At 48.1% G+C, this 16997-nt stretch overlaps 1 protein-coding gene across 1 annotated transcript; it reads left to right on the top strand.

The window, feature by feature from the left end:
• Positions 1-7686: 7686 nt before the first annotated feature.
• On the top strand, positions 7687-16285 carry PNP (purine nucleoside phosphorylase; the record flags this gene model as incomplete). The annotated part of the gene is made up of 5 exons (XM_040646019.1): positions 7687-7909; positions 9075-9178; positions 10432-10607; positions 12952-13142; positions 13750-16285. Coding segments are annotated over 5 exons (906 nt in total), but the record flags the coding sequence as incomplete, so codon positions are not given.
• Positions 16286-16997: the final 712 nt, after the last annotated feature.

Genomic DNA, 16997 nt, shown 5'->3' with positions numbered 1-16997 from the left:
TCCCAGCTGTAACACAGCCCCAAAGGGCATCTCGTCATAGGAGGAAGCGATAAGCATTTATCAAAGTTATACAGCTCAGGTACTGAGCATTCTGTGCAGGCTGCTCCCGGTGTTTTAAATGGTGGGGGGCTTTGCTATACACAGGTTAGGGAGTGGTGCGCTTATTATTTGGTTTGGGATCAAGCAGCCAATGGCACAACACGAGTTAGCAAAAATTCTTTCACTTTGCTGTTACGTTTGCTCCACTTTCATGTGTTTCTCATTGATAAAGCGGGATCCACCCCTAATCTAGAATATACTTTAGCACAAAAAGACAGTGCTACAAGTGCAAGGGGTTCTAAAGTTTGTACAAAGCAAAGTAACCAGCCAAAAAATAAATAACACTTTTTTGTTGTTGTTAGGGATATAGATGTAAGTTATGGGTTAATCCTTCCTCCTGCTCTCTGCTAAATAATATAAGCATCTCAATCAGAGAAATTACAAGTTAAAGTTGCAATGAAACATACAACCTCCCTCCTCCCTTTTGAGCTGGTTGCTTTCTAAAGTGAAGGAACACTACTAAAAAATAAAGCATTAAGTGTATATATTAAAAATATACATACAACTCATAAACACAAACACACACAGCTTAATTGTTCACTCTCTCAAGTCCCTGGAAACAAATGAATTCAATCTTAAGATAGAGCTAATGCATAAAGATAAAGCCAGCGTGGTAAATGCCATGTAACAAAAATATGCTATTTTCTACCTTTTTGAGAGGGGTCTTTATGTAACAAGGAGCATCAGCTGTGGATGGAAGGTTTATGTGCACAGATGCAGTGCCTCTTCTCCTGGTGATTGGCTGAAAATCACTCTCCAACATATCTGGGCTCTTAAGAAAGGGAAAGCAGGTGCAGGTTAAAGCAGAAAAGTGGTAGGGGAGTGGGTGTTGTTGGGTCTTTAGGGCCTATTGTAGTTGCTTGAGTTTTGCTGTGTAGAGAATGCTTTGATAGTAGCAATGTTGCTTAAAATTTCTGTTTCTCTTAGTTTATGAGGGCTTAGAGTTATGGAGAGCCTAGCAGGCATGCTGTAGTTTCAAGTGCTTTGTTTTATTCTTTCTTCTTTGTGTTTATAATTAAGTACTAAAGGTAGGATATGTTTTTACTTTTGCATTTTCTCTGATGTGAGTGTGGTAATGCTGTAATATTCTGATGTTCCTTTTGCTATTCTTTTATACTAGAGCTGTAGTGGTTTAGTGTATAGTAAGTTACTTACAGCACTTGATTTTTTTGAGCTGCTATTACTTCAGAGGCTTAATTCTTTTTTCCACACAGTATTGGCTTGTAAGTGTTTTGAAAATACCAGAAAGAGGATGAGTACAGTTCTGTCTGAAGGGAAATGGTGTGGAAGGGGAGCTTCTGCCTCTTCTGCCCTGTTCTGCTGGGTTCTACTGGAGCTTGGAGCACATCTGTACTGCAATCTGTTGGACTGAGGAGGGCAATTCCCCAAAATACAGTGTTATCGAGGTCTAGCTAAAAGCAGTGCAGGTGAATAGCATGAATAAGGAAAATACATTGTGTTTTCTGACTCTGTAACTAAAATGTTAGCTCTGTTGTGAGTTATACAACTTTCTGTAAACTCAGTTTCACTGTGACCTCAATCTTAAGTTTTCTCATGTGTCCTACTATATCTTTTCAAGATAAGGTAGAAGTTCAAGTAGGCTACTTCTGTCTTGCTACTCGAAGTCTTCTTTTATCAGAAACTCCATGTGGGAACGCAAGACTTTCATTCTGGATCAGCCCTGCATCTGCAGAGCTACCAGGTCAGACCACAAAACGTGTATTTGTGGATCAAGGTGTACCATGTGTTTTGCTATCACTTTGCATGTGAGGATGCAAGGTGCTCACTATTTGGGGAGGCAGCGTGGCTTTCTTGAAGGCTGGCAAATAATAGTTTTTATCTCTTTTGCAGAAGTGCAGCCATAATGGGGGCTTTGGATGTGCTCAGCTGTGACTTTCACACTGGTGTTAGCCATGGTGCTCTGCTGGTTGATAGTGGAGTCCCTAATGGGAGGAGGCAGCCACCCGGATGGAACATGAGGCTCATGGTGCTGATCCACCAGGACCCATGTGTATGCTAGCTGGGAAGGCTGGTTGTCCTTAATACAGTGTTTTCTTCTGACTTTGATGAGAGGTCTATAAAGGCTCTTCTTCTGATTGACAGTCTGAAGTCAGGCAGGTTTGCATTTTGCTTCCTTTGTCGAAGAAGTTGTGGTTGGACTGCTGTTATGATGTAAATGAAGTGTCCTTATTTTACCCATGGAGAAGTCATTTTTTTTTTTTTAACATGGCGAAGCATGCCCAGAGCCAACAGCTGGCTGTGATGCCAGGGTAAGGACTTTATTCACAGATTTAGACAAGCTCTAAATCTTATTAAATTCCAAAAAGAAAAAGATGTGACTTCTTAGAGCTAGGATGGTTGGGAACGGTGTGCCTGCATTGCTGGTTGTGCACCTTGTGCAACCCTTTACATGAACCTACCTGAGGGACGTGGCTTAGTGTGCATAGTGGGATGGGATGACAGTTAGACTAGATGATTTTAGTCGTCCTTTCCAACCTTAACAATTCTGTCTTTACCCCCACTGCCCTTGCAGTGGGGCTGCTTGGAGCCTCATGCTTTGGGTAGCTAGAAGCTTTTTTTTCCTAGCGCCTAGCTCAATTGTACACACGTCTCCCCTGTGCTCCGGTGCTTGTCTGAAGTTTCTCTCACCTGCCTCCATGGTAACATTCTCAGGTTGCCATCAGGGCATTGCTCAGTTTGCATTTTGCTCAGCAAACTGTGACAAGCTCTGTTAGTTCCTGGTATCCTGTTCTCCTGGCCACCCCTTTCCTGTAAACAGTTGCTGTAGTCTTCTTCCTATAGGTATATGATAGGAGCACATGTACTGTTGTGGATCTTCCAAGAGATTAAAGCCATCTCAAGGGGAGTAACTTTCCTGATAAATAATTTGCTTGTGTCTACCTTCCTTCTGGCTGTCTGGGATAGCCAAGCATACAAACAAATGAGGTTTCCTAAGCAATGAGTCGACAAATTACTGTGAAAGGCCTGGTTAGTTCTTGGAGTGCACTTGCTAATTCTTGAGCTGGGCTTGCAGCCTGTGCAGCTCAGCTCTTTCCCAGAATGTGCAGCACACGTGAGAAGACTGCGCAATAATGCGATGCTGTGATAGCGTGGGGAAGTGGGAGACGTACCCTAAAGCATTAATTAAATGTTTTGATGAAACACTTGGAAAAACACTTCACAACACTTCTTCAGATAGAAATTTGCTGCAGGAAGGCAGAGCGTTGTTAGGAAGCTATTTCAGGTGATTGTATCTGCATCCTGGAGCTGTGGAAGCTCTGCCTGCAGAAATGAGGCTTGAATGGCGCCCAAGTCAATCAGATCTGGATTGTAGATATAATTTTCTGTAGACACACACAGGGTGACAGAGGGCTGAGATTCAGAATGAAAGATTTTAAATACTCTTTCTTAAGAATTATGCAAGCTATTCACTAACTTTAGATGGATCTTCTTCAGAGTATTTGTATAGGAGCAGAAGTTTAATTAGTTTTTTTTCCTCTCTGGGGTGTTACTGGAATGAATGCCTTCAGCGCTGAAATTAATTCTTTCTAGTTAGGTGTGCCTTTATCTTGTAGTTGTCCACTGCATGCACCATCGCAACATAAACCTCAGTAATTTTTGTTAAATAACAGGTGCTGCAGAAAGATAGATAAAATGGTCCCGTCTGGTAATCCTGTTTTCCATGTAAATCCGAACTAGGGAGGAGATTGTCCTAGACAAGAACAAATTGGTCAGAGCTCTTGGGCTGTCTGATCTCTTGTCTGCTTTGCAAAAAGATCAGATTAATGAATGTAATCAGATTAAGGCTATACAAGGGAACATATCTGGGGGGCATCGGAACTCTGATACTGAAGAACTGTATGGAAAATGAATGCAGAGGGCCCAGCTTTGCTCTACTTGTTAGTTTAGTAGGAAGAGATAATGGCCTTCAGGGATGTGCTGTGTCGGTGAGAAGAGCATGGGCTGGAGAGGGCACAAAGGGCAGAGAGAGGTGGCCCCAGGACTTCAGGCAGGTGGCACGTGAGCTCACCATTCTGCATGGTGAGTGGTGTAAGGCCTCTTTGGGCACGGGGTTTGGTGCAACGCTGCCTAAAGCCATGTTTGCTCTCAGCCTGCTGGGTTTTGCGTGGGGAAAAGCCATCTTTATCAGGATCTTTACTGGGAAAGCGATGCATTTGGTGTGCGGTCTTCAAGGTCAACGAGTAAAAGTGGATGGAAGTGCTACAAAATACTGTGAGATCTGAAACTTGTTTAGCTCAGTTTTCTACTTTTTCTCATGTCAGGCCTATTTGCCTTGGAGTTTACAAGCTTTGATCACGGCTTTCTCCTTGCTTGGACCATTTATAAACTTTAGTCCCACGTGGTCTTTCTGGATGTGCCATCTCTACTTATCACAAATGTCTTAAATTTTTTTGGCACTTGGTCGTCTTGGGCGTATCTTTGGAAATTGCAAAGGTGTGTGGTGGGCCTCTGTTTTGTTTCCCATGTGTCCCTTAATGTAATCATTCAAGTTTAGAATGGGGGCTGGACTGGATGATCTGTAGAGATCCCTTCCAACCCCTACATTTCTGTGATTCTGTGACTCGAGGTGATATTTCCTTTTGAGGTGAGTGTAGCAATTAAATGAATGGAGAATTGCAGGGAGCTAGCAGGACAAGTATGAATGAATGGGAAGATAACATGAGATGTGGAAGCATCTCGTTGCAGTGCTGGGTGGCATGGGTTGACCTGCAGACTCTGCAGGTTGACGCAAGCGCGTGCACGTTGATGCAGCTTTGCTGTCAGCTGCTCTGAGAGGTTGCTGAAAAGTCACACGTGAACTTTCCATAGGCTCCATCTGCATGATAAAAGCATGTGTGGGGCTTTCCGCAGAGCTCTGGAGCTGGCTTGCTGTGGAGTGAGACCAGAAAAGCTGCTGTCCCGACGTGCCCCTGCTCTCCAGGGATTAGGGACAGCAGAGCCCAGCTGGGGCTGGTGGCAGCTCTGTGGGCACCTACCTGCTCTTGGGTTCTGCTCCTGGGCTGGCCAAAAAAGCTGCGGCTCCACTTCCAGCAGCTGCCCCCTTCTTGGGCTGAGCAGGAGGAGGATGGCCTATGCAGAAGAAGACAGGTAAGGTGCTTGCAACAGGGAATACACCAATGTCAGAGATGGAAGGGAATGGAGAAACGCATTGCCGTGTTTTCTTCTTCTCCTCGCTGGGTACTCAATAAATGTCAGGCAGAGGCTGCTCAGGAGTAAATGTCTTATTACTGAAGAGGGGTCTGGCCATCTGCCCATGTCAGGTGCTGCTATTTTGAAATGCGGCAGCGAGCAGCTGACCTTGGAGAGGCTGTGGGCCGGGAGATGGGTGTACGCTGCACATACGTGTGGCCCTCTCTGAAATATAATCCATCTATTTGTTGTGAGACGTCTGTGTTTTATGTGGATTTTCTTTCAACCAAGCCAGAAGTAGAACGAGGACCTCTTTTCATGCCACAAAAGATGTCATCAATGGCAGTCCTGCGCTCTGCAGCAGATGCGTTCCTCCAGCGGATGACAGCCCTCACAATGAAGGGGATTGTGCTTTCAGCTGATCCTGTGATTTAATCCAAAGCGATGCTACTGAGCACTATTATTAGGCAGGCATTGTGCGAGAAGGAATAGCTATAGGGGGCTTGGTGCTCTGTGCTAATTCAGGCTGTCAAGGAGCTTGCACAGACCTCGTGCACATCCAGGGTACGGGCTACATTTGCTGGGTCACGCTGATGGGGACCCTGTAGAAGCTTGCAGTGGGCACGGCAAATGAATCTGGGCATCGTGGTGCTCTGCATCTCCAGCACATTTGGATAGGAAATGTTCTAACATTCTGCTTGGAAAGGAAAAGTCCCTCTGAAACTCTATACGGTTCAGTTAATCCCATTGTCTTCAGCTGTCAATGAATTGAATTCATTCCATCCCCAGATTTCTGGAGCTTTAGGGGTCATGTCTAAATTTTAATGTTATTTTTCAAAAAAAAAAAAAAGCAAAAACAAAGAAATAAAGAACTGGTGGTGGAGTGAAAGAGCAGATGCTGGTGACCTCATTATTTTTCTTATGCCTGCCACAGGTGCATCGTTCTATTAGGTATTGTGTTTAAGTTCTCTTTGTTCCCTCTAAATAAGGCTTTCAATTATTCAGCAGTTTTGCTAGATAAGTGTTACAGTTATCCAACAGAGGAATATTTGGGTCTTTTTTTTCTTTGCTATTTGCAAAGTACTCTTAATTTTTGCCTGGGACAGCTGTTGTTGGGCAAGGGATAGTGATAGCATCAGTGAAGCGTAGGCTTCAGAAACATCATTTTCAAACCTTCTGCTTATCCTTATGCTTATTTCAGCAGTTCATGGTGCACTTGGAAAATCCAATGTGTTATGGTAAATGAAGTCTTTCTTGTTTCCAGACTTCTCCCTTGAAAAGCATGTCAGCTAAATGACTGCACTTTAATTCAGGACTGCGGAAGGTATTTCTTCCCATGGGATCACAGATCTGTAACACATTGGGGTGTTTCTGATCCTGTTACCTCTTACTAGACAGAGCAGCCTTCCATGTGCACAGCCTGCTGCCCATGGCCATGTTGGTTCACTCTAGCTCCAAGTCCTCCCACGTGTACGGCCACCAATGCCACTCATTGGTGGCAATGACCAAACAGCTATCAGGAAATGCTATCAACAGCCTTGCATTTGAAGAGACTTTCCAATCAACCTTGATATTGACTTTCAGAAAGTATCTTTGTTGTCCTATTGGAAGAAGGATTATGGGATTCTTCTTCTATTGATTGAGTTTCAAAACTGTGATTAATGTGTTTGAAGAATACTGGACTGTCAGACCTGAATATTGAAGTTGTCTCTCTTTGGAAAAGACAGTTTCAAAGCAGGCAAAGTAATACCATCATTGGGTAAGATCTGTTTTTGGCAGAGTAATAGAACATACCTGTTTAAAACAGAAGGAAAATGAACTAAATTCATGGGTTTAATTTCTATTTTCATGTGGATGTGTTACTGAACCTCTTGCCCAGGACTAGACTGTGAGTGCAACCCACTGCCCACCACGTGTAGGAGCCTTGTTCTTCCTCTCCTCCCCCATTTAGCATCCTTACTGAAACCACGAGGTATGGATGTCTGCGAGGTGTTCCTGGTTCTGGAAGGAAGCCCTGGGAGCTGATGGCACTCCACACTTATGAAGATGGGTTCCCCATCTCTGTTGATGCTGCTTGCCCCTGCACCTTTCTCCCTTGTACTTCCCCAGCTCAGGTTGGATATCCTCATGTACGTGCACAGGTTGCAGTTTTTTAGACCAACTGCTTTTCCATTCCTTCCATAACTCGTGGACATCAGAAGCATGAGCTGTTATGCCTTGTGACATCTGGGTGATATGGGTATCATTAGCCACTTTCCACTATAAAATAAGTCTGGCAGAGAGGATTCAAATAACTTGCCTGTGGCCAGGGGTAAAATGAGATTAAAAGTGATTGCTATAGAGAAACATCTTCTGTAATAGCAGTGAAGTTCCTACCGTTTTAGTCTTAATAAATCTTTTTTTCCTCTGCGCCTTTTCAGGACTGTTATCTTTTGAAGTTTATTCTTTGGATGGGGTTACAGGTTCACTGATCTCCTCTTCTCCTGCAGGAACAGCTATGAGGTGTACAAGGAAACAGCAGACTGGTTGCGTGCCCGCACTGCTCGGTGCCCAAAGATTGCCATCGTCTGTGGATCCGGGCTGGGAGACCTGGCAGATATGCTGGAGCACAAGATGGTCTTTCCCTATGAGGATATCCCTCACTTCCCACGGAGCACAGGTTAGCACAGCAGCCCAGCCATCAGCAGCAACAGAGACGTGGGTAACTCCAACCAACATCCACCACATCTCTTGGCTTTGGGCACAGGGTCCTTCAGAGGCAAAATGTGCATTCGCATGGCTGCATCTCAACCCTAATGTCAGTGACATCCACGAGGCCTGGACCCACACCACACATTGTGCTATCCATGTGGTAGCTGTAACCTAACAACTGTGATATTGCCAAGGAAGAGTTTGAGTTCATTGTAGAATCATAAAGGTTGGGAAAGACCTCTCAGATCCAAGTCCAACCCCAGCCCACCCCCACCGTGCCCACTGTCCACGTCCCTCAGTGCCACATCCCCACAACTCTGGGACACCTCCAGGGATGGGGACTCCACTGCATCACTGCTCTTGTGGAAAAGCAATTGTGGAGGTTCAGGTTGGGTATTGGGAACATGAGGCCATCGCTTCTCACCCTATTGCTGTTACCTGGGAGCAGAGGTTGACCTCCCTTCCCCACAACCTCCTGTCAGGGGGTGCAGAGCCGTGAGCTCTCCCCTGAGCTCCTCCTCCACACTGACCCATCCCATTCCCTCAGCTGCCCCCACAGCACTGTGCTCAGACCCCTCACAGCTCCATTCCCTTCTCTGGAAATGCTCCAGGGCCTCCATGTCTCAATAAGTTTGAATTCATCCTGAAGTCCCCTGAAGCTGTAGCAGGTGAGGTTTAGGACATTAGGGAGAACTTAGTGGTTCAGCATTGGGATGGGCTGTGGAGGGCAGTGGTAGATTCCCCATCCCTGAGGTGTGGTTGTGGCACTGAGGGACATGGATTAGTGTCGGGGCTCAGCAGATTGGGTTGCTGGATGGATGGTTGGGCTTGTGATCTTGATGGCCCCTTCCAACCTAGATGGTTCTATAAACAAAAGAAAAGGCTTAGACAGAAAGGAGCTCAAGAAATTGTAACATCCTGAACTGATGTTCCTCTGCAGGCTGTCAGTGCAAATTGATCTCTGGCTGCTTGTTCTTAACATCTCACGACCCTTCAGGGTCATGATGAGGAATGCTGTGTTCTGGGTCCACCTGACAGGGAGCAGAAATCCCCATTTCAGGTGTGATGTGTTGCCAGCTGAGAAATCCCTCTAGAATGAATGAGCCCCAGACAATGCTGCTGTTCCCTTGCAGTGTCGGGGCACGCGGGCAGGCTGGTGTTTGGGGAGCTGAGTGGGCGGCCGTGCGTCTGCATGCAGGGACGCTTCCACTTCTACGAGGGATACTCCATCAGCACGGTGAGTTCTGCAGATCATTCACACCCCAAAGAGGTCTTTACCAAGAGATGAAAGCAGAGCATGCTTTGGTACTTAGCTGTGGGAGGATAGCTCTGATATCAACCCCAGAACGAAATACAATTAGGAATCCAGAGGGAAAGGCAGTCAGGCAGTTTGTAGATAGCTCTGCCACGCTCCCAGGGCAGAATCATACATTGTATAAGGCAGATTACTTTTGTGGTTTAGCTCAGTCATTTTAATCATAGTTTGAATCTGCAACCACAAAACTATGAGTGATAGAAATAATCTATTTTAATCTTCTTTTGCATTTGTGTAGTTTAGGGGTTTTTTCCATTGGCTGGAATAAGATGATGTACTCTCCCAGCTTACAAATGTGAAAATTCAAGTATTGACATTGTTGAATGTTGTAGGAGTACCACCGACCATCCCAGTTCCTTCCTGGCTCCTCAAAATTGAATTATTTTGGTTTTTTTTTCCCAATCCCACCAATTCCTTAACTTCAGACAAAGTTGCTGGAGCAAACTAATGTGAATGAACTGAAATTAAGAAAGCAATCTCTGTGCTTCTGCAGAAAGCATCGTTGCTGTAAGAAGCTCGTGTATCAATTAAACTCCAGGTCTGTGTACATAAGTGTTCCTTCCAATCAGCACTGTGGTTTGATCTCTGCAAGACCTTGGCAGAGAGGAAAAAATTATCTGCATATTCTATTTGTGCTGCATTTACTTAACCTTAGTGCAACCATAATAAATGCGGGCTTGAATTTTAATGGAATTCTTTTCAAAATTAGTTTTTTAATATGCTTAAAAACATTAAAATTATTTAAATTAGGGAGAAATTTAAAATTAGGGAAAAAAGGTTGGGTTGTCTGCTTGCAGGCTCCCAGAGGCCCTTCTCTGCATAGCACGAACTGCCTACAATCTCCCCTTCTCCCCAGGAAGGCCGCTGCAGGCTGCTCCAAACCCTCTGCACTGTCTCCCCATCCTTCATGCACTCCCAATGCTCTTGGTCATGGTCGTCATGTCTTTTTCTGCTGCTGTTATATTCAATTGAACAGGGACAATTGACCAGATATGTAATGCCACCTTCGGCTATGTTTGCACTGCTAGTCCACTGTGATCTCATCTTTCTTTCCGTTCTTGCACCTTCTCAATTTACCAACTCATCCCACCTATGCCAAGACCACGTGCCTGGGACACCAAACACCCAAGCTGAGATTGTGGCACTCACTGGATGGATCTCTTTGGTTCCTGCAGGTCACCTTTCCCATCAGGGTCTTCTTTCTCCTGGGGGTGGAGATCTTGATTGTCACCAATGCTGCTGGGGGGCTGAACCCCCACTTCCAGGTGGGGGACGTCATGCTCATTAGAGATCACATCAGCATGTTTGGCATGGGAGGGCAGAACCCACTGCGTGGACCAAACGATGAGAGGTAAGGCAGCTTCCCCTTCCTACAGTGGGCAACACACATACAAAAAAAAAATCATAACAATGCTTGTTTGATGGAGGTTTAATATTACTGCCTTAAAACAGCTCTGTAGAGTCATAGAATGGCTTGGGTTGGAGGGGACCTCAACTATCATTCATCAAGATCCAATCCCCTGCCACGGGCAGGGTTGCCAGCCATGTAGAGGCACTAGATTGGGCTGCCCAGGGCTCCATGCAGCCTGACCATGAGCACCTCCAGGAATGGGGCACCTACACTTCTCATTGCCAGCACCTCACCATCCTCTCCATGATGGGTTTTTCTGCAGGCTCCAGCACAGCTCCTGTCCTTGCTCGTCTCCTTCACACTGATGTCCAAGCTGTTCTATAGCCGATTATGTCTTTCCTTGTCCCTAGATGTCTCCTCAACCCCAAGTACTGAAAGGTCAAGGCTGTACCCAGCTGCTCCAAGGGAAGCAACTAGCTCATTGAACTCGGAACCTCCTTTGGCACAACATAAGGCCATTATATCTCGTCCCAATCATCTATGATCCTAAATCCCTCCCCAAAGCACTATATGGTGGAAGGCAACCAACATTGGCAGGGTCATAGCCCCAGAGGGGATGTGCCAGATCCCCTACTTGGCTGCCAAGTAGTGTTGAAAAGAGTGTAAGGGGTTGGATTGCAGGATGATTTTTAGGTTGGGTTTTGGGAACAATTTCTTCTCCGAAAGAGCAGTGAGGCAGTGGCACAGCTGCCCAAGAAGGTGAGGAGTCACCATCCCTGGAGGTAGCCAAGAACTATGGAGATGTAGCACTGAGGGATGTGGTCAGGGGGCGTGGTGGTTGCGGGGGCAGACTTGAGAATCTGAGAGGTCTTTTCCAATCTTAATGATTCTATGACTCTAGGAGTGCTATAATGGTCCCAGGCCAGGCTGGACGTGCCCACGGAAGGCTTGGGCTCAGCATGGAAGGGAGCATGAGATATCAGTGAAGTCTAAAATGAGAAGGGGAGATCCAAGGCAGGAAAGAAAGAGGGGGGATTGTGATGAAAAGGAAATAACAGCAACAAGAAGGATCTCCTAACCAAGCAGGCAGGAGAGAAGCTGGATGACAGGCAGATGTCTACAGCCAGAGGATGGAATGGAGGTGGTGAAGGTGGTGATAACTCTCTCATAAGCTTAGTTAACAAGGGAGTTGAATGTATTATTGGCTTGGGACCTTCACCTTGATGAAAGGGACATGTTTTCAGGGCAGGCACTTGGGATCCTTCCAAAAAGAAAGTTCTGGCAGAGAGAGTGATGGTGTGCCTGGTTTCTAGCTGGTAGTTCCTTTCAAATCTTCATAGAAACTGGCGTGGGTGGGAGGAAAGGATGACCAAAAGCAAAGAAGCCACACGGAGGAGTGCTTGAAGCTCTCTGGGCCTGCAGAATCACTTGGGAACGGGAGGAAAAACACCAGCCAAACAACAACTTCACCTGGGCAGAATTCAAAGGCAGTGTGGCTGTCTCACTGCCTCCCAGAAGCAGCTTCTCAGTGCAGACTGCAGTGCCTGGGGAGTTCTGTAGTGCTGATGAAGGCACCAAAATGGGCAAAAGGTCTGACAAGACTTTGCAAGCTGATTCATACAAGCTTCAGCTGAGCAAACTCTTTCTAAAAGCCAGCCCCGCTCAGCCACCAGGAAGGATTTATCTAAGCATAGCTAGGAAAATCTGGAGGCAATGAAGTGATGTGGAAAAGGAATATAGGCAAGAATCCGCAGATTTGATTTAATAAATTAGAGATTGGCCTGAACGCATTGCTGGGCATCCTTCAGGAAAGGAAAGAAGCGATTTTCATGATGAATACTTATTCCCTCAGACCAGACTGCAAAGTTGTTTATGATATTTTAGTGTTTATGAACATAAAATAAGCCACTACTGCCTGGAACGTTCAATAGGAGGAACATGAAAGCCATCCAGGAGCTTTAATAGCCTGAATGAGGGACCTGGCCCAGCATGCTGAACTGAGCTGGGGAATCTTCTCCTGCTGTCCTTGGGCCAATAGAAGGATTTGCTCAGTTGGGAGCAGGACTGGGTTGGTGTCTTAAGATCCAAAGCAAGCAAGAGAGCCAGCCTTGAAGCACAACACATCCAACAACACCAAATACAGAAGCTAAACCTTCAGACAGATGTTATCCCTGCACGTGGAGGGTTTCGAGTGATTCAATCTAGCAGAAATGCCACGAGGACAGAAGCAGGTGCTGATGAGCCTGGCATCCCCACCATTCCCTCTTTCTCCAGAGGCTGAACATTGCAGGGCTCTGATGGAGGCCGCAGTATCAGCATGGCTCTGCCTTTCTGTGCCTTGCAGGTTTGGCGTGAGGTTCCCCTGCATGTCCGACGCCTATGACCAAGACCTGCTCAGCCTGGCGATGGAGAGCGCACAGGAGCTGGGCTTCCTGGGCTTCACCCGAGATGGGGTGTACTGCATGATGGCGGGTCCCTGCTACGAGACCATCGCCGAGTGCCGCATGCTGCAGGCCCTGGGAGCAGATGCTGTGGGTGAGCTGCGTGGGCCAGGCTTGTGGGGTCAACTGGGTGCTTAGCAGTGGGTTAAACCACCCGTCCTGCACGAGGCTGACCTTTTCGGTCTTCTAGGATGGATCTGCAGAATGAGTGTGCTTATGGCTGTCTAGAATGAGGAGCCAAGCACAATATTCTGCTTGTTTTCCAAATCATACGTATCCCACGCTCAGGTGGCTCCACTTCAGTGGGACCCTATCAGAAATAATTGTGCTTTTCTGGGATCTTTAACATTCTGGAACTCTTTTTGCTGTGCCCTTCCCTACAAAGCAGACCTCCACAAGAGTTCTGGCTGTTCAGGGATGGCAACTGCGGTACCTCTCAGATCCCCAACTCCAGCACAGCCCACCCCCACCATGCCCACTGCCCACATCCCTCAGTACCACATCCCCATGGCTCTGGGACACCTCCAGGCACAGTGACTCCCTCTTCTCTCTGGGGCAGCTGTCAGTGCCTCACTGCTCTTTCAGAGCAGCAATTGTTCCTAATATCCAACCCAAACCCCACTTGGCACAACCTCTTTTCAGAGAGCTGTTTTGCTGTGAATCCAGACCAACTCCACTCATCCTGCTCCTCTCCCCCCCAGGCATGAGCACTGTGCCAGAGGTGATCGTGGCCCGGCACTGTGGCCTGTGTGTCCTCGGGCTGTCTCTCATCACCAACACGGCAGTGATGAGCTATGGCAGCCAGGAGAAGGCCAGCCACGAGGATGTGCTGCGCGTCTCAGCGTGCCAGGCCAAAGCCCTGCAGAAGTTGGTTGTGCACCTCATCAGCAAGCTTGGCCCAAATTCTCCCTGACCTCAACCATTTAGCATCCGAATCACAGCGCATGGATGCTAGGAGGTGCCAAGGGACAGCCCTTGGTGAGAAGGTCCCATTCTGGCATTCCAGTTTGGAACAGATTGTTGTTTCTCTTTCTGGTTGGGATGGTCCCACTCTGATGTTCTGACTGGGAGGAGATGGTTGAGTTTGTCTCTGTGCTTTAGCTACTTGGATGCTGAGGTTTGCTTTGAATCTTCCCACAGTGATTCCCCTTTTTGGTAGCCAGCTCCTTTGTTGGCCTAGGAAAGTCCTCTGCTGGCCTGTGGAAAGACTGAACTTTTCATGAAGAAACCAAACCTAGGACATATCAGGGGCCACCGTGCTCTCTTTACCGGAGTGCTGATGGGCTACAAGGGAAAGGTGACTGTTCCCCATATCAATGCATTATTCATTATTCCCCAAAGGTCAGGCTGCGGCTGAGTGTGAAGCAGGAGCTGTAATTAGGAGATGACTTTTTACATCCATTTATCTTGGAGCTCTCCATCAAGCCTACTGCTGTCAGAGCCGAGTGCTCTCCAATGGCACAGGCTGAACCCAGGAACCCAGCTCACCATGGAAAGCTTCCAATCTGCCTTGCTAAATTGAGTGGATCAGTTGCATGCCAGTGCTCTGTGCAGGCCTCAGCCCACTGTGACATCCCTTTGGCTTGGGGCACAGAAGGATGCTGTGGCTCAATGAGTTTGCCTGGGTGGGTACTTGGAGCCCTCTGTGTTGGTGCCAAGGGATGATGCTGTGTTGGGAGTGATGCAGATGTTGGCACCAGCAGAATCATAGGATGGTTTGAGTTGGGTTAAAGGCCGTCTGCTCCCACTCCCTGCTCTGAGCAGGGACGCCCCCAGCTCCATCAGTGCTCAGAGCCCCATTCCCTGACCTTGGCTGTCTGCAGGGATGGGGCACCACCACCTCTCTTGAGCAGCCAACTTTTCACTCTCCCCTCTCAGACCCATCCCGGTCTGTGCTTGTTTTGTTACAGGACAGAGGGAGGCCGTCTAATATCCCCCTGCCTAGAAAATGGTGCTTCACATTCGTCTAATTAATACTTGGTAAATACAAAGCCTCTTGAGTGCACGCAGAAGGCAGCTGTGCTGCTGGCCGTAGCTAAGGCTGGGATTTCAGGCAGCCTCATTAATTAAGCAACATCAGGCTGGGCTGCAGTGTGCAGGGAGGCCTCCGAACGGCCCATCTTGGGGAGATGGGGGCTCCTCCAGTACCATCAGTTCTCCCTGAGGGGTAGGTGGTGGGCTCCAAGGGCAGCTGTAGGGTGGGACTTCATGTGAGGCAGCTTTTAGGATGAAGCCTTGTGTGTATGGGGTCCCAACATCTACCAAATGACTAACTCTACCTTTGCCAAATTGTTCTATAGAAATACTTCCTAGTCCAGCCGTAGATAGATTAGGTTGAAAGGGTCACTAAAGACCATCTAATTCCAATCCCTGCTCATCAACCCATGCTTATGACCACTCCAGACCACATCCCTATGCCTCTTGGACATCCGTAGGGATGGTGACTCCCCCAGCTCCTTGTGTGCCGGTGCCTCACTGCTCTGTCCAAGAAGAAACTTTTCCCAATACCCAAACTGAGGTGAGGAGAGGGGAGAGCCCTGGGAGTCGTGCTGCAGGACGGGGAGATTTACCATGAGTGAGAGCATCCATCTGGTTTTGGGGTGCTTTTAGCCCAACCACCTTTACTGCTGCTGGGTTTCCAAAGGCACGATGGTGCCAGGAGGAAATAAAGCTTGCTGTGATCCTGGCAATGGGGTTTTCGTGTTTGCTGTTCTGGTGCTGGGGGTTAGCAGGGAACCCGTTAGGACCTGAATGGGGTCTGTTTCGGGATGGGCAGGTGCCAAAAAAAACTGTGTTTTGCCCTCAAGTTATCTGAACTCCATCAGACATTTCTCATTACCAAAAATCTGCCTTTGAATGGAGGGCTTTCTGGTTTTTCCCATGAGCTTCAGGTCTTCACTGCAAGGATTTGTTGCTCTTGGCCACATCCTATTGCATCTATCGGGGGTGAAACTTTGAAGGGAGGGGGAAGGAAAAGCAGTGGGGCCAGACCCATCCCTCTGAGCCCCCAAACTCACTCCCCAAAGCCTCAGCCCCTCACACTCCTTTGCATCCTATGAGCATCAGGGCTGCATCCCTGCCCTGTGCTGAGCGTCCCTGCGTTCTTCCCATCATTAATTAATCACATCCATCAGCTGAGAGCTCTGGATGTGAATTATCTTTTTCCACCCCTGTAGCCATGGCAACGCTTCCTGCCGGACAGCGGTGCCTGAAGCCCCGGGATGCTGTGTGCTGGGCCATGGGGATTGTCCATACGCAGCCTGGGGGGGAGGAGGGAGGGAGCAGAAATTCTCCTCCTTGGGGGGACGGATGGCCCAGGACCAGGGCAGGTGATGTGGGCAGAGGGTGACAGTGCCTGGAGGGACGCAGTGACACAAGGGAGGGACAGAGTGATGGGAGGATAGGGGTGTATGGCAGGGGTCGTGGTACTGGGAAGAGAGAGGTGACAGAGGGCAGGGGTAAGTGACGTGGGGTGGGATAGAGGACACTGAATAGGGGTGTGTGACATAGGACAAGGGTAGGTGACACAGGACAGGGTTTGGAGACAGAGGACAAAGGTAGACATCAGGACAAGGGTAGATGACATGGGCAGATGTCACTGAGAAGGGAGAGGTGTCACGGGGCAGGGCAGAGTGATGGGGTAGGGATAGGTATCAGGACAGGGGAAGGTGGCATTGAGCAGGAGGAGGTGACACAGGGCAAGGGGAAGTGACTTGGGCAGGAGGCACTGGGCGAGAGTAGTTAACACAGGGCAGGGAAGGTGACAGCGGGTAGGGGCAGGGGCGCGGGGCAGGGGCGGGCAGGTGACGCTGTGCCGGGGCAGGCGGCACACGGGCCGGGCAATGACGCGGCGCATCCCTCCCCGCCCGGTGGCGGTGCGGTGCGGCGCCGCGCTCCCCCTGGCGGCCGCGGGTCGGGCCGGGTATAAAAGCGGGGGGAGGCGGCGGGC

The sequence above is a fragment of the Gallus gallus genome, chromosome 11 (genome assembly GCF_016699485.2).
Source record: "Gallus gallus isolate bGalGal1 chromosome 11, bGalGal1.mat.broiler.GRCg7b, whole genome shotgun sequence".
NCBI classification, from domain to species: domain Eukaryota; kingdom Metazoa; phylum Chordata; class Aves; order Galliformes; family Phasianidae; genus Gallus; species Gallus gallus.
The sequence above is the reverse complement of the archived record's forward strand: the minus strand, read 5'-3'. Positions and strand labels throughout refer to the sequence as shown.